Here is a 17,377-nt window from a genome sequence, read left to right as displayed (position 1 = left end):
TCTTTGGCTTCGAATTCTTAGACGTGTTATATAAAAACCCGATCTCGGAGCTCAACAGACTGTAGCCCATGTAGATTCTCTCGCGTTGCCAGTGATTCTCGAAGATGCGACGGCGATGGAATACGAGGGACCAGTCAGCCTTCGTGAAAGACTTACCGACCATCGTCGGAGTGCTGGTACCTTTACACGGCATTGTTTGATGTGATTGGTGGGTATTTTATTTGATGAAGGTTTAAATTTGCTGTTGATGGGTGATGAGGTTGGTGATAGCAAGCAGGGCACTCTCTAGTAGATATTATACCAGTCCATTATATAGCCTTATTAAGAGACCATGTGTCCGCATATGCGTAACATATACGCATACTTCTTATATGGCTCCGTATTTAGGTTTTGGCCGACGTCTTTTTGGGATGTGCGACAGACTGGGCATCTCAGCTGCCTTTGAAGTTGGTTACAACACGGTTCAACACAAATGGATGAAGTCAAGTATGCTTCTGGCGGTCCTGGCTAGCGCTCCGGACCAATTTCAAGCCTTAGCTTTTAGTATGGGTATAATAATAGTGTATGATTGGAGGTCCAATAGTGATGGGAGCCGGAGCCCCCTATACATAGAAATATATCAACAATGTGCATGTTCGTGAATAAAATTACAGGACCATGATCTATAATTATTCATCAAACTAGATCAATAATTATAATCTATGGACTTAAATGGAAGCTTCGAAGACTTCAAATAAATATGGACAGTATAATAAAAAATTCTCAATGTCAAAGTCTAGATATCGAAATCTACGTTGAAAATCCCACTGACGGCATTCTAGCTTCAATTGATGCAGTATTTACGACCCCGGGAATCATAACCGCATCTACTTCCCTTCGCGGGTTGCGGCTTTCCATAAGGCTTTGGAGTTGGCGAAGCTTTCTTTGTACAAGGTTTTGTGGTCTTTTTCGTAGTCGTCTTTTTCGTAGTCGTCTTTTTGGTAGTTGTCTTCTTAGTCGTCACCTTTTTGATAGTAGTCGTGCATTTTTTCGGCGTGGGTTTTGGAACAGATTTGGTAGTTGTCTTCTTAGATGTTGTTGAAGATTTCTTCGTAGTTGATGACGTCTTACATGTAGTAGTTGACCTTGCTGTCGGCGTGGTAGTAGTGGTAGTTACGAACGTAGTCGTCCTGGAAGTACATGGCGGAGGTGTGAAAGTTGGAATAGATTGGCCGATACAACTTGGAATGCAAGTCCCCCACAGAGATCCGCAATTATCAATGAAGTCGAGACAAATTGTTGGACATTCAGTTGATGTACTCGTAGTCGTAATATCGGTCGTGGTTGTCACCGCAGGGGTTGTAGTGGATTCAGATGTTGTCGTGACCGCAGTAGTAGTGGTTGCAGTAGTCGTAGTAGATGCAGTAGTAGACGCAGTAGTAGACGCAGTAGTAGACTCAGTAGTAGACTCAGTAGTAGTGATTGCAGTAGTAGTGATTGCAGTAGTAGTAATTGCAGTAGTAGTGATTGAAGTAGTAGTAATTACAGTAGTAGACGCAGTCGTCGAAGTCGTCGTAGAAGTCGTCGTAGAACTTGCCCCCGGGATGGGCAAGTCATTTACTCCCGCATCGCTACAGAGGACAATAGCCGCATCAACGGTTTGTTGATACTCCGCTGCAGTGCATGCGACTGTTACACATTCCGTGACTGTGGCCAGAAAGGCTTTCGCGCTACAAATGCAGTTGAAATCTGTCTGGGAACAGCCTGTGATACCGATACTAGAAATTCCGCAGGAAAGCTGTCCATAATCTTCAAGTCAGTAAGTTTATTTGAATGTAATATGCCTAACTAATTAGACTAGGTAAGATGTCTTCTTACAGCGCAAGTGGGGAGCAGGCTTAGTTGAGCGAAAGCGAAAGTCGGGATCAATCCGGCCGTGACCGCGATTGATAACAAAGATATTCGAACCATCTTTCTCTTGATATAGTCCTCGTACACTCAATTGATCAAGTTGAATTTTTTTTTAAAAAAAGGCGAGTACTTGCATCAAAGTCGCAAATTTAAATATTAAAAGACATATAGAACTATTAAAGTTGAAAGACTAAATATCAAATGTCTAGATACTTCAATCTAGGCACAAACGAATGTCGCGAAGCTGGCTTAATCGAATTAATTTTAGAATTCGAGGTTAAAATAGAAGCAGGTTGGGCCCTGAAATATATACAAACAACATATTCTCCCCTTTAATGAATTCTCAGGGTTCAATCCATGTGCCTTTCGTGTTTTGCGTGCGGCTGAAGGTATCCCGAAGTGCGAAGCCAATGAATATAAGACGAAAACGCCGGCAGCAATCTTAAAAGGCCGCCAAGCCGCCGCCACCAAGCTAGTTTATGCCCATATAGACGCTTGCTGCGCGTACCTGTACCGCGAGCTCGAGGCATCATTTTTTTCCTTTCCCCGCCGAAGGGTAACCCAAATAACATGCTTCGATCCCGCCTTTCATGGTGTTTTTTATATTTGTATCCGAGGTGAAGTGGGAATATTAACTGTGTTAATGTTGTTTATAAATTCGACGAGATGCAGCAGGGACTCGCTGGTCTAGATCTCGAGTGGGTCTGCCTGTCTTGAGACTTGCAAGGTTGAGGCCGAATAAGGACCGGATAAACTGAATTAAGCATCGTACGATCGTGGGCCCAAAAGCTTAGATAGCATCGCATTCAGAATGCTAGTCGTGGCGATTCTGTTCCTGAATTCTATGGAGGAGGCATGGCCTGGGATTAGTTGACCTGTGATAGTGCGCCAACAGGTCAACCAGCATTTCGTACTTGAATGCCTCCAATACCCGATACGATTCCATGAGATTATCATAGTCTCTCGAAACGACCTGGACGCCGTTTTTAATCCGGAGAGGGAATTGGTTCACAAGTGGTGGGGAGATAGAACAAGGCATGGCCAGTACTGTACAGCGGGGTTGTCGTTCGATTCGAATAATATTGACATAGATGTCAGGGGGTTGAAGTTACCAGAAGTGCCCTGGCTTGAGGTTTTGAAAAGGGCACGGTCTCATGCGGCGGGCCTGAACTTAACAAACCAAACATGAATTTGCATCTGGTTGCAATGCCATGCATGTGGAAGAAGATCTTGAGTGTCTCCGGGCCTAATTATAACGGAGAATTAATTGAAATGATTATCTTCCAGGGCCGGTATTTATTTGGTGGATCCTCAAGATCAACGGCATTCCTCGAGAATTTAGTTCCAGTATTCTTTTCGATTGTCTGCGTCGATTCTCCTTTCGCCGTTGGGAGTTTTTAATATTCTCGGTGTTGTAGTAGAAGATATAAGAAAGTGTAACAGGAGATTGGGGGCTGATGATCGCGAAAATGGTGGCCTCCCCGATGTGAAAGGGGTGCTCGAGACCTATGCAAGGCATTCCGACCGATCAATTAACTGCCACTCAGTGCAGCAGTCCCTGGATGTGCTACGCGGCCTCGATAGTAATTGAATTCATGAATTCATGAAGCGATCTTAGATTCCAAAGCGGGGAAGTTGTTTGTTTGGTCAAAGTCGTCAATCCAAAATTAAAAGCGAGCTCGTCACCAAAAAAAGGTACAGCAAGCGGCTTGAAATTCTGTAGTTTCGAAATTTCAAGCCCCTCGAGTCGGCTTTGACATAACTATGTATACGTAACCAAGTATGTAAGTATCTACCTATAATATACGCGACGAAGGATACCTATGGCATAATTTACCCAAGAAATCGTCGAGCCCCGGCGATATATCAGAGTAGGACACGGAGAACGTTAATTCTCCCTGGGCTCTCGTTTTTCTTTCTGCATTTTGATGTTTCAACTCCACGAAGGACGGGTGTGTTAGTGCCCCTGTGCATTTTCTGGAACGAGATACGCATTTGGGGAAGTTCATTTCCCCCTTGTCTCAACATGAGGCAAGAGTTCGCGAAGAAAAATCCAACAGCTGAAAACCTGGGTAGACGCCCGCCTACGCTTGGCGGGAACCCGGGATTCGGTTGGAAGCATATTTAATAACCTGATTCCGACCTTGCGTCCTTCGAAGGGAAGGTTGCATGACATCAGGAAGCGTGGTGGCGGAAGTTGACATGGCCTCCTGGTGTCGAACCGTGGTTTCGGAATTTCGAAGACACCCGTTCACCCCAGGCGTTTAAGCGTTGCTATTCCCTTCGGAGAATGTCGAACCGCGATAGAAGTTCGTAGATCATGCTAATTTCAAGAATGCGACAGAGATCGCGGCTATGCAAGTTAACTTGCAAGCAAGGGACTATCGAAGATCGAAAATATAAAATCCCCCCTCGGTGCCCATTGCATAGACCCACTCTACTATCGCCAACCAACAAACTCCTCACAGGGCAATTTGATCACAACTACATTCATTCAGCTTCGCAGGCTTGCCAGCAAGCTCTTTTAAAAATCAGACACTCTCTACAGTTCTTTTTTTCATTTTCCTGTCGTTATCCACTCTTTTTTCCGGCCGTTTAAGGATTTCAATACCAATTGGCTCTATACGCTGTCCCTGCCGGCCAGGTTTTATCTTTACAGTACACTCCCTTACAAGAACATATAAGACTTTACATACCCAAACTTAAAACGTCTACACACGTATATCTAAAAATCAGAAAAGATGAAGGTTTCCGTGATCATCTCAGCCCTCGCTGCCGGTACTGCAATTCTTGCGGCACCAGTAGAACCCCAAGTAGAAAAGCCTTCATCAGAAGAAATACAAGTTGGCCAACCAGTCGAAATCAAACCAACCTCATTCCAATTCGCGGATTCACCAGATGACATTACAAAGAGGTCTGCTCCACCCGGAAACTATTATCAACAACCATACAACCCCGTCAGCTACAGACCACCAACAGACACCTCCAGCTTCCTTCCCGAATCCCAATACCGGGATGCGATGCTCAGGGTCCATAACAACTGCCGTGAAGCACACGGCGTCCCCGCGCTAAAGTGGTCCAAGGATCTAGTCAATTACGCCCAGTCTAACACCCCTACCTGTGCCTTTGCACATAGCCGCAGCCTGGGACGAGATTCAATCGGTGAAAATATCCTCTATGGACCTGGAAGCCCTGAGAGCATGGTTCAGACCATGTGGTATGAGAATGAACTCAGGCTTTATAACTTTGGTCGCCAGGGCTTTGCAATGTCTACTGGTCATATGACTCAGATGGTCTGGAAGGCTACAACTGAGGTCGGTTGCGCGGTTAAGAAGTGTCCTCAGGGTACATATGTTAAGTGCAACTACCGCCGCCCAGTAAGTAAAATATCTATACTATATAAATCCCAAAAATACTATTTGGATAGACTCACTAACACTATACTATAGGGTAATGTCATGGGACAATTCGAAGGCAATGTTCCTCCACCAAGAAGCGCCGTGAAGAATGTTCCCTCGCAAAACTATAACAACTACAATGCCCCGGCTCCAAAGAATACTCCAGCTCCTAAGCCCAAGAACACTCCAGCTCCCAGACCTAAGAGCACTCCAGCCCCTAAGAACAACTACAATTACAATGCTCCTGCTCCAAAGAACAACTACAACAGCCCAGCCCCAAAGAACAATGGATACTACCAGACCAATAACAACGGCTACTACCAGGCAAATAACAATAACAACGGTTACTACACTCCCCACAACAATGGAAATGCAAGGCCAAACAACAGCAATAACCAAAACCGCAGACCTACTTACACTTACACTTACACTTACCGACCATCAAGCAACTCAAACAACCAGAAGCCTAAGCCCAATACTGTCAACGGCCAAAACCGTTACACGGGCAATGGCGGCAACCGAGCCCAAAATAAGCCTGCTCCTCAGTCCTATGGCTCTTATTATGGAAAGCGATCCTCCGCTGACTCTAGGCAGGAAGAGGCTTAGGGGTCTACCAGAGCTGTTTGATATTACCATGTTATCATTGTATAGATTTCCTATGTATAACTAGATTCAATTGAATATATATCGCATCATATTTTAAGCTCTTATACACAACGTGAACGGAAAATTTATAAAACTAACTATATATTTATCATAAACTGAGATATTAAGAAAGCTAATTATGCATTGCATTCGCTCTGGGATCAAAACAGAGGGTGTTGCAATTTTGGTGTTGGGCTTGCCCGAGATAACTCCGAACATACTTATGCACATACTAAGTATGTAAAGCAGATCTGCAGAGGGGGTACCACAGGAAGATTTCGAACGTTTCTGGCCTCGAGACTAGGAGTTCTTCAACCTTTAATATAACCCCATAAATGCACTAAACCGGCCATCATAAATCATTGAAACTACCCCCCATCCCCGTAGGTTCGGTATCTTAACAAAAGAGATCAATACCAAGTTAGCTACAGAGCACTACGAATCAAAACCCGGAATATGCCGCCGAAGTACCCTGGATTGCCAAATCCCCAAGCCGTATCTGATGGTCCTCTCTTGATCGAGAGGGTGCTTGGCTTTTCCAACCTTTATAACCTGCCGTTCAAAAAGAAGGGTTTTCTCGAGAAATCTAGAGAGGTCTTTTGGGTCTTCGATGGAATCGAGGTAAGGGAAGAAAGCTCTCGAGGTGGATTTACAGGGCATCGTATTGGGGTGTGTGTAAGTATTTGGTTGTCGGTGGTTATGTGTCTTCCGGCGCGGTGAGGGTCCGATTAATTATTGATCGTTGGATGGCATTTCTTCAGCCGCGACTTGGCCAAAGTGCAATCTGAACTTTACAAGTTCAGCAACATATTCAGCTTCCTCATCGACCTGCATTTCGGGGGGAGGGGGGAGATTTGAAGACACAGTCAAATGAGACTATGTCTATTAAAAATTAAATAAATTAATTCTGAATTCCGGGTTTGCGATCCTCGGTATTTATACTAGAGAGCGTAGCCGCGGGATGGATTTGAATATAGTAATATCGAGATGTCCTCTACTGTTCGGATTCTTCGTCCGTGGATTCAGTGACTGAGCCTCCATCCCAATCAGGCTCCGGAGTATGAGGGAAAGGCAAGTGGCTTAGAACAGCCGCTCTTAACCTTTCTAGTCGTTCCGGTGTGAGACCATACTCGAAGAGGATCTGTGTGTTTGGAACCGGTGAATTGGCAGTTGGGATGTGGTATATGCCTTTGCACGGCATCGTTCTGGGCGTATATACGTATATGTATATGGTGGAGTAGACTATTAGTTAATGTGAATTGAGTGAATCCACCTAGGTCTAGATTTCGCGTTCAAAGAGCTCGACACATTCTGCTATGGTAATACGGTAAAACGTGTACTTCGGGTCTGTAAGCAAGCAATATCCGACTAGTCGACTTGGAAGAGAGAATCCGAGGTTACCTCAATGCAATGTCCAGTTTCGAGCTTCCCGCAAAGAGCTAGATCAGGGCAGCTTACAAACCAAATGTTGTAATTGGCTTCCCCGCATCGTTTCGTCGGTGATAACCGAGTTGCTTTTCTCAAGAGCTGTTCAGCAGTTTCCTCATTCGGCCGATTAAAAATGGTTTGTGCAACATTGCGCTTTGTCGACGTCACTCGCGCGCGTGCTAACCTCGAGGAAAACTTAACGTTATAACGTTGACTATAATGCTTTGCCCATGGCCATGCAGAGTGTAGAGCCTGTTTGTGTTTGTCTTTCTGTCTTCTAATAGAATTCACTCCAATCTTAATTATTAAGCACTCTGTGCTTTCGTTCGCGTTCTCGTCAACTTACGTTCTAAGTTTGAATCTCGAGATTTCGTATTCTAATCGGCCGAACATTAATTGGAGTTACCTGATTCGCCATTCATATTTCGAGATATATAAATGAGGCTGATGGGTGGGGTCCTGATTATAATTTACCAAGTAACTTAACGTTAGCCTTATTATCTACTGGCCTGGAGATTATTGATCATTTTGGTCTCGACCAAACGGCTGCCCGGGAATTTATGCTATATTCGGTATTTAAATCGACATCGCATTACGTATCAGGTATACAACTGCGAGGGTATTAATCAGCACTTCGAAGGGATTCATAACGTGTCTGACTGATTATATATATATCGACTCTTAAGCAATTCTATCGTTTCAAAATTGCAATTAGTATTGATATATTAATTAATTGATTAATACATCTTACACTAATCAAAAAATGGCTTCATCATCCCCATCAAAGATTGCACTGACAGGGTCGCCAGATTCTGGGGCCGCCGTTCGCACACCTACCGATGGAAGCACAAAGAAAGCGAATGAATTACTACAACAAAACCACGATAACTTCCATATCTTCTGGGACTTCGAAGATCGTCTACATAACCACGTGGCCCACCATCTTCTCTCGGTCTATGCCCTCGGAGCCACAGCCGAAGAACTCCAATTCGCATACGACACCAATGTCAAAACTCAGATCCCTATCGGGGACAAAAAGCCTCCAGTGCTTCGAGATATCTCCAACTCGGACGACTGGGGGAAATACCTAGCAGACGCCGAAAATTATGCCACTTTTCTCCAATACTTCCAGGATTCTATCGAAAAGATTGGATGGCAGGAGACGATCAAGAAGTATATCTTTTCTGAAAAGGCGGTAGCGGATGGAATGCCTGAGCGGCTTGTCGCCGGTTTTCTTCATCCTTGGATTCATGTTGGTTATGGAGTCGAATTCGAGCAGCCTGCGATTATTGCCGAGGGACTTGCACAGACAGCTGTGCACGATGACTGGCCAGGGAAGTACTTGAAGGCATGCATGGCAGCGGCAACTGCAGCTTCATCTAAGAACGTAGAGTATGGAAACGGTACAACGATAACTTCGCTCTTCAATGAGGCGCATGGATCCGAGAAGCTCAGAAAATCCACAAAATGGTCTGACCCGCAGAAGAATAAGGCCGTCTATGCCAACGCCCTTGAAGAAATGGTCGCACTTGCCTCAAAGTGGTACATTCCACCAACTGCTAGCGACGAAGCCATCGCTAGAGCATCGGCGGAACTGGCGTCTGCGGCTGCATTTATTTGTTCGGCCACTCCTAGGTTGGATAAAAAGGTCAAATTCGACTTCTTCCTTATGCATACCGTTACCAGTAGTGTATTCTTGGACGTTTGGGTCCGACAGAAATGGCTTGGCAACGCCGAGAAATCGGTCTTAATCAACTACTTTGGCTGGATGGTGGTTAATATGTATGTCTCGAGGGGATGCGCGGATATCAATTTTGATCAAGTAAAGAATTACAAACCGAGGAAGAGGGACAGCCAATGGGCTGATGTGGCCGCTAGGGCTACTCGTTTGAAGGACGACGGACATGTTAGCAAGACGGTGCGTGCTCTGGTAAACGCGGAGAAAGTTTCCCAACAGTACGACAAAACTCAGGGATTTGAAGTTGGAACGGGCTTATACTTGAAAATTGCAGAGATGGCACTTGATGCGGCAGAGGAACAGGAGCAAAGCAATGGGGAGGAGCCACTTTGGGTGAGGAGCACTGGACATCCTGAAGCGTGGGCCAAGGTTGGGCCCAGAGTCGAGTATACTGCCGAGTCTTCGAAGGAGTAAATTATATTGTTTCAGGATCATAAGGAGAGGACTCGAGGCTAGGTGACATTGTCAAACTATTGACACCAACGTATGTACAGTTTTCAATAATAATAACGCGGCTTTGCAAATTATGCTTTACTTTAAAGTCTTTGAAATTCATTAGAATCCAATACTTTCGATGCTGTATAAGCCATGTCAATTATAACATTCATCAATATGTTGCTAAATTGAGGCGAAGTTTCGAAAATGTTGAATGAGATGGAGAGGATACATAGTACAGGGTTGGATCCACGGAGGCGAGATTGAGCGAAATTAAAAAGATATACCATGGTTCTAGGATCGCGAAATATCCCGAAGTCTCGTGGAGTATTAGTATGTAATATAGCTTCGTGATAGTGGGACCCGGCGATCACATGTGTACTGTGTATGTGCCTTGAATACGAAATTATATATCGATTGGCTGTTTTCTGGCGGCTACTATAAACTTTTTTTTGCAAAAGGAAGCTCAATTGAAGTTGGGATTTCTATCTGGAACTTACGATAAGTCCGAATCAAAATGCGAATACCAACATAAAGGCTGCCAGCCAATTGATCCATAGCTACAAGCTATGTACTCTGTATATCGAACATCGAACAAACTCGGAATGTGGCACAAGGCGCCTGACGGTTTGCCCTTAGAGATAGATCATTTAAGACCCACACCACCAAGTTTGACCCCTAGCTCTGACAGGACCACCCGACCGCCACCCTGCAAGGGGACGGCGAGCCAGCCACCATTCCACCGATTGGCACCTTCACTGGTCCTTCGTCATCCTCATTTTGGGCTTCGAAATGAGAGAAATAGCCGGGTTCCGCGCTGATCACTCCCTTCTCTACGCCTAAATCCAGGGCAACCATTGATACATAGTGTATAGGTTTGTGGCGGGAAGGCGCCAGGGTGCGAAACCGATTCGCAGTGCTCCCACAAACCCACTCGCACAGCAGGTACCGCGTACCGAATAGTTATAGAGAGAATAGCTGTCAATCCTTTGATCTGTGGAGGCGGTAGTATTAACTAACGCCGTGCAGCTGTGCAGTTTCATGAAACAGCTGTTAGCCTAAGTTCAGAGGGGTCGATATGGTTCGAACGTTATCTTAACGCTCTGTAGACTCGGCGCCGGACATTCATGGTGTGCACATGTTGCTATGCATCAAGGTGGTCGGTGGTACAGCATTCGTGAAACTTGTACGTCGACACGATGGCAACCTGGAAGACATCAACCTCCCAATGGAATTTCCTGCCACATAAAGGATTTTGTGAACATACCCTCCACTTGGTTGGATTTGTTAAGATATCTCAGCGGATCCCAATTTAAACTGTGGGGAAAGGGATATCTCATAAGATTGGATCCATGTCTTATGGAATGTGTAGTGATGATCGCCTCCAACGCGGTCCTGACGTTGGAACATGCGGCCGTAAAACGATTGCGCAGAATTCGAATCCACAGCTTATTCTAATTTCCTCTCCACAAGCTGGCCCTTGGTATAATATATTAATAGTTTCCTGGCTTTTAATCCATGGTGCACAGCCTTTTTTTAGGTTGGGGTTGTCGCTGGACTTCTTGGTTTCCTGGCCTCTCACTATTCGAAACACACATATTCCGAGATCAGAGTGGCTTTCATTCCAGCCGATTTTTCACCATGATATTTATAAATTCTCGTGGTCGCCCCAGGATAATCGAATACTACAGTTGTACTATCACTCACTCACCTCAGGAAGGTTGCCATATATTATAATCTTAATAATTTCCCTAATTAGCCATGTTCTACAAGAACATTCTTCTAGTCGTATCTGCGACTCTTGTTACCTTCTCACAAGCATTACCAGCACCGGCAGACTCAAGTCCGTCAGATCTAGAATCCAAATATGCTAAATTGAGAGCGGAGAATCCGTTCCCTGCGAAAGAGCCATACATCCACGTCGACGGTGGGGAGGCCTCCAGTTCTGCCGTTGAGGCCCGTGGGTTCTTCGATTCCATCTTTTCTTTCTTCGGAGGGGGTCCGAAGGACGAAGATCATGATGCTGGAAACCCATCATGCGGCAACGATGTCGAATGTCAGACCAATGAAGCAATTTTCTCGACCGATATGAAGGGCTTCATCGAAGATCATCGGAACAAGGGTTTAAACTCTCCTCCTTTGATCTACGACGCAGATGGTTGCTCAGTCCCTGCAAAAGTTGCCGACTTTTTCAAGATCGATAAGGACTTCCCATACGGATACGAATTCTTATATTCTTGTTATCGCCATGATTTCGGATATAGGAATTATAAGCAACAGAATCGCTTTACTGAACCGAACCGAAAGCTTCTCGACGATAATTTCGAAAAAGATTTGATGGACCAGTGTAAATCACAGTTCCCAAAGGCGGATGTCTTTCATTTGAAACAGCTTTTCGAAAGGAAGTGGTGTAAAACTGTTGCAAAGGTTTATTACGAGTTTGTGAGACTTTGCGGCGGTGGCGGCTGTAAGGTCGAGACTGTGAAGAATATGTTCAAGGGAATTGAACACTGAAAATCGGATGCAATAACATTCTTAAGTGGGCCTTAGGATTTGCTTTGCGTCAGTTGGTTTGGTTTTTTTCTTGTATAAATTTTTGTTTGGAAGTACTCGGAGTTCTGGATGAATATGCTTGCTGTATCTCTCTTTTTGGCGTTCGTTATTCTTTGACTTCTTTTTTTCGCTCCTTTGTTCCTCTCGCTAGCTCTCTCTCTTTTGTCATCTTTCTTTTCCTCCCTTTTCCATTCTTCTCTAGAGCTCTCTTCTAGTTCTTCCTTTTTCTCCCGTCTCCCTTCCTTTTTTTCTATTGAATGTTGATGTTTTTGTAATTGCATAGTATAACTGGGGTATACATTGCGAGGGAGGTTCGTCTCGAGGGATCCAAAACTAGTTGAATTAAATTGAACGGAAAATAAAATAAAATAAACTCGTCCTTAACCCCGTGCAACGTTCCACAAACACCCCGTGCCCGTCGGCCAACCTCGAACTTCATCTTCCGGACGGTCTTGTCGGACCGATGATTCCCGTTCTGCTGGATTAAAATTATGTAAATTTGTGACGAAGAGGCTAGCGCCCTTGATACATATCGGCCTCAGACCGGGGAAGCCCCACCAAAGTCAGCCGATTGAGGGGTTGGGGATACCTCTTCGCGCTTCGGAAACGCAAAACTTGCTCAGAAACCGCACAACTCGCACACAGATCGTTTTGATAACGCTCCGCTGTCGGCCTTATCAGATGGAACATCATGGTGTAGCAGGTCGGGTACGGTATACCCTCGATTACTAAATGTGAAAATCCTTTTGTCTAGTTAGCTCAGTTTTATAGGCCTAGATTGATCAATATTGATATTTCGAATCGGTCCAGAAATGCACCGATGCGTTTATGGTTGCACAATTAACTAGCTACAACATTGTTGCATTCCAAGCCGTGTTCGGTTGCGCCGGAAGTGACTAAGGTTTCTCGGTGCCGATATCTCGAGATTTCGATGGTGAACATATGAGACCAGTCTGGATTCGCGACCAGGAGGACTCCGTGTGTTTGCATATAAAGCATCCGAAGGAACCTCAGGTTGAAGATTATAGATATCCCATCCCAGACTCGAAGCGACTGGTGACGTTTTGACACTTTCGCTTATCAATACAGGCTGCAGCTACATCGATGCGGCCTTAGATGCACCCAAATTACGTTAACGTTGGTCGTTGTATGTTTTGTACGTTCCGTGTGTGGAGCAGTCAAGTTTAGTTCGAACGTTCCCTGCTAAGCTTCGATCGTGAGCTTTAACAGAAGAGCAGCTGAACTACTGCAGCTAGGTTAGTCCGGAAAAAAAGTATTTAGATCGTTGATTCTGACCTTCGAAAATCCGGGGTAATTATCTTTCCAGCCATCAAACAGCTCAGCGGAGTTCTTAGCAACGAATTCGAAGCCATTTTTCAATCACAGTTCTTCAAGTGCAAGCGGGTTTACTTCCCCAAACGCAGCTACCAAACCAACGTTAACATACTCCCAATATTGCCAGCCTACAAAATCAACTCCACAATGTCTGAGCCAAATCATCCTCTCGCCAGCCGATTTGCTGCTGCTGATGTTTATGAAAAATTGACCGGCGGCTGGCCTGCCCGTGTCGCTAAAAATCTCATTGCGAACCTTCCCGTTCCAATCACTCCGAAATCCAAGATTTTTGATAACTGTTGCGGATCTGGCGCAGTTACTACGGCCATAATCAACTCTACCCATCAAAAAGGATTTATTCCTAAGATCAATGCCACCGACCTCTCACCTGGCATGGTTGACCATGTCTCAAAGCTCTTCAATGACTTCCCCGAAATTGAAACCAAGATCATGGACGCTCAAAAGCTTGAGTTCGCTGAAAACTCCTTTTCTCACATTATCTGTGCTTTCGGTGTTTTCTTTTGTCCAGACTATGAAGCCGGGTACCGTGAAATGTACCGTGTCGCGGCACCAGGATCCGTGACTGTTATCACCTCCTGGAAGGTAGTCGGGTGGCTACCACTGGTTAATTACGTCATCAAGAAGGTCAGGCCAGATCAAGAGGACTGGACCTTCCCGGCTCCTCCAGGGTTCAAGGAAAACGAATGGGTCAAGGAAAGGATGCTGGAGGCGGGATGGAAGGATGTGGAAGTTCGGGAGGTTGAGGATTATACTTCTACGACATCGGAAACCGGTGATGCTTTGATTTCTATTGTGAAAGATGCATTTGAAGGTTGGACTGACGAAGAGAAGGCAAGGTGGGGTCCTCTTTTCGTGGAAGCTGCGAAAGTTTATGGGATTCCAGAAACGTCGGAAGGTGGTTGGAAGTTAAGGATGGTTGCTTTGGCTGCAACCGGGAGAAAGTAAGGCTCTGGCATAGTGTAAACTACTTTGAACTCTGGCTATGAAATAGGACCTGGTTTCTCTTAATTCAATTTGGCACTGTATACCGATTTATTTGTCATGAAGTCAATGCAACCGATAGCCAATTGGCTCCGAGAATGATGTTCCAAGCTGATAAACCCGTGGAAATAAATCATAAGTTTTCGTAGCGTATACGCGTAATGCGAGCTTTGTCTATCTTAATTCCTATAATCTAGTCTCCTGGGCACCGAGGAAACGTCCGAATTGATCTTAAGGGTAAGATACAGCCATATGCTATAAAATTGGCAACAATCCTGATGGTCTAAATCCTCTTCTTCTTGCAAACGCTCCAAAGTAATTATATAACCAACCGCTATCATCGTATTAAGCTTAAAAAGATAGTACCATTAACTAATCGCTTTCATCGCGAATCCCTCGATGTTTCCGCTGAGACTCTTCCGCTCCTTCGTCAGTTGGCCACATGTCTTTAGTAATCCCATTCCAAATGACGTTTGGGCCCTTTTGGTGTCGTGGGTATGACCATTCCTCCATTTGCTGAACTGGGTTTTTGACTCCCCGACTAAGGAGGGTTGCTAGAAGGCCAGCGGCTAGAGGAACAGCTGCACAGAGAATTCCGGGGTATTTTAGCACTACCACTCTATAAAACATTCTCATGATATGGGTACTCCTGCGTAGGGTATACATTCTCATAGAGTATACCACAATACTTTTGATGCATATGATCATAGGAGAAAGCGTCTTAAGACAGTATAGTTGAATACGAGCGTTCGAGCGTTATTTTGGCCAAGGGGAATACTGGGAACTTACCAAAAGAAGTACCACCCATAATTGCAAGACCCCTCGCTGGAGTCATGTACCTCAAGCCTGTGCCAGGTGCAAATAGCTTTACATAATCTGCCGTTTGATAGCTGTTCAATCCAGTTGTAGTGTCGATACCTCCTACGACTACCAAATGCGTGAGTGGGAGCTGGGCGGTAGGATTGGCCTTCAATATGGCGGGATAGTGTACGATAGGATTGTCCTATAATAATTTGGCACCGCAGACAGCTTAGCGCTATAGGCCCATAGACCTTACATATACACTATAGTAGTGGTGCGCCTACCGGTTCCCCGTTCCCTGCCGGGACGACAAAATAACCTTTCAACTCTGGCGCTTCCAAGGCTTGGAGTATTTCCTTGTAAAGCTCCTCCCTCCCGTCACTGAGTGAGTAAATAGCATAACTATAATTGATCACAAAACCTGGCCAAGAGTCCTTTTTCTTTAGATATTGTTCGTACATATGATCGTATACTTTAAGCAATGCATCGATTTCGGCGAATGCGGGTGTTGTGTTACGACCATTCTGTACTTTTACAGGTACCAAAGAAGCGCTTGGTGCAGTTCCCTTATTTTTTCCAACAATAGAGGCTGCAACCATGGTGCCATGGTATCCGGGGTGAAATGTATTACCACCCTCGAAGTGTCCATAAGCCTTAGGGTTTGAGGGCCCATCGTCGTCTGACCTCTCGTCGCTTGGAAAGGGCCCGCTGAATAACCAGTCAACAGAAGATGCATCTATGTGCGAGAAATACTGGCAGGGTACGTTATAATGTGTAGATGATGTTAGCTACGTTAGAAACCTAAAGCATCTTTCAAATTTCGATTGCACACGCCATTCACTTACACGAGAGTTTAAGTCGCAGCCCGAATCTAGAACGTAAGTTAGGACACCCTTTCCTGGGTTATGATATGTATAGTATTGTCCCCTCATTTTTGAAAACTGAACACCGCTGGGTTGTGCTATCATGACTAGCTCTTGAGGAGCAGGATCTAGAACTAAGACTGACCCATCAAAGTATAGATCTCTAGGTTTTAGATACCCCCCAACCGAAGTATTTGAAGATGCAGACCTTGTACCAAAACCCCGATTGATAGATCTAGATTTGAGTCTTGATTTTGCCCGGGTACGGTACTCTTCTTGATCATAATCCGATGCCACATCATCCGCGGGAGGCTGGTCTTGCTCTCTTTCCATGACTCTGACGGGTCCTAGAGCCTTATCGGTTACCCCAGGAGTGCATTTGTGATGGTATATCTAGTTTGCAGGACCCTCGGATCTCAGATATCAGCATTCTGACGTTTTTTTTATTCTTTTTTTCCTAATGGGGCATAGGCTACGCTTACAATTGCGCTATACTTTTCAATAATTTCTAAATACTCTAGATATATTGCATATCTAGGTATAACATCGATCAAAAGAACCCAGGTTCCACGACCGGTGCCCGGAAGGTGCCGGCTGCGAACATTGTAAATACTGTGACGCTGGGGCGGCAGTGCTATGCTCGTGAGTTCTTTGCGAAGATTTCCAAGGTTAATGCTGGGGTCGGAGTATCTAGCTGGATATGCATTCTCCTGTCGGTAGTTTTGTCCAAGAACAATAACGCAAAGATACGAATATTGTTCATAAGTACCGATTTTTGGGAGGATTATCTCTGGGGGCTCGGCCTCTGGGGGCTCATCGGTTGATCCTCCTTTGGGACCAGCATTATCTTGAACAGTTGGGATGGCCAGAAGCAACAGAGAGAATATCAAAACTGGTATTATCCTAAGGCTTAGAGCTGATAGGCCCATAGCGTTGGTTCAATTGTGAGCTACCCAAAGTTAGCTGCATGAAAATAAGTTAGCTGCATGAAAATAAATTAGCTGCATGAAAATAGTTGATAAAATGATCTAAAACTACAGCTACAAGTTTGGTAGTGTACTTTGAAATCGGGATGTGGATTTGGAGAGCCTAAGTATCCGGACTTCTCTTAGCGATATCATACCATCATGCGCATATGCAAATAAAGTGAGTTCGTGAAATGAATTTCTGAAAATGTTTAAACATTGCCATAGATATATGTACTATATATAGACACCAAATCAACATTACCACGCATCTTTTTTGCATGGCAGGCTGGCTATGGGATAGAGGTAATGCAAACATGGGCA

At 44.9% G+C, this 17,377-nt stretch overlaps 6 protein-coding genes across 6 annotated transcripts; 4 read left to right on the top strand and 2 right to left on the bottom strand.

Annotated features, from left to right (window-relative positions):
* Positions 1-823: 823 nt before the first annotated feature.
* Positions 824-1,950, bottom strand: AOL_s00054g184 (uncharacterized protein; the record flags this gene model as incomplete). Its single annotated transcript, XM_011121500.1, has 2 exons — positions 824-1,777; positions 1,858-1,950. 2 exons carry the CDS (start codon positions 1,948-1,950, stop codon positions 824-826), a joined length of 1,047 nt encoding a protein of 348 aa, XP_011119802.1.
* Positions 1,951-4,631: 2,681 nt separating this feature from the next.
* AOL_s00054g183 (uncharacterized protein) lies at positions 4,632-5,894 on the top strand (the record flags this gene model as incomplete). The annotated part of the gene is made up of 2 exons (XM_011121499.1): positions 4,632-5,267; positions 5,340-5,894. 2 exons carry the CDS (start codon positions 4,632-4,634, stop codon positions 5,892-5,894), a joined length of 1,191 nt encoding a protein of 396 aa, XP_011119801.1.
* Positions 5,895-8,124: 2,230 nt separating this feature from the next.
* AOL_s00054g182 (uncharacterized protein) lies at positions 8,125-9,513 on the top strand (the record flags this gene model as incomplete). The annotated part of the gene is made up of 1 exon (XM_011121498.1): positions 8,125-9,513. The coding sequence occupies one exon, from the start codon at positions 8,125-8,127 to the stop codon at positions 9,511-9,513; it is 1,389 nt and encodes a 462-aa protein (XP_011119800.1).
* Positions 9,514-11,295: 1,782 nt separating this feature from the next.
* Positions 11,296-12,048, top strand: AOL_s00054g181 (uncharacterized protein; the record flags this gene model as incomplete). The annotated part of the gene is made up of 1 exon (XM_011121497.1): positions 11,296-12,048. The coding sequence occupies one exon, from the start codon at positions 11,296-11,298 to the stop codon at positions 12,046-12,048; it is 753 nt and encodes a 250-aa protein (XP_011119799.1).
* Positions 12,049-13,569: 1,521 nt separating this feature from the next.
* On the top strand, positions 13,570-14,388 carry AOL_s00054g180 (uncharacterized protein; the record flags this gene model as incomplete). The annotated part of the gene is made up of 1 exon (XM_011121496.1): positions 13,570-14,388. One exon carries the CDS (start codon positions 13,570-13,572, stop codon positions 14,386-14,388), a length of 819 nt encoding a protein of 272 aa, XP_011119798.1.
* A 408-nt stretch (positions 14,389-14,796) lies between these two features.
* Positions 14,797-17,017, bottom strand: AOL_s00054g179 (uncharacterized protein; the record flags this gene model as incomplete). Its single annotated transcript, XM_011121495.1, has 5 exons — positions 14,797-15,005; positions 15,214-15,427; positions 15,510-15,977; positions 16,071-16,481; positions 16,571-17,017. The coding sequence occupies 5 exons, from the start codon at positions 17,015-17,017 to the stop codon at positions 14,797-14,799; spliced, it is 1,749 nt and encodes a 582-aa protein (XP_011119797.1).
* Positions 17,018-17,377: the final 360 nt, after the last annotated feature.

This window comes from Orbilia oligospora (assembly GCF_000225545.1).
Source record: "Orbilia oligospora ATCC 24927 unplaced genomic scaffold scaffold00054, whole genome shotgun sequence".
Classification (NCBI taxonomy): domain Eukaryota; kingdom Fungi; phylum Ascomycota; class Orbiliomycetes; order Orbiliales; family Orbiliaceae; genus Orbilia; species Orbilia oligospora.
The sequence above is the reverse complement of the archived record's forward strand: the minus strand, read 5'-3'. Positions and strand labels throughout refer to the sequence as shown.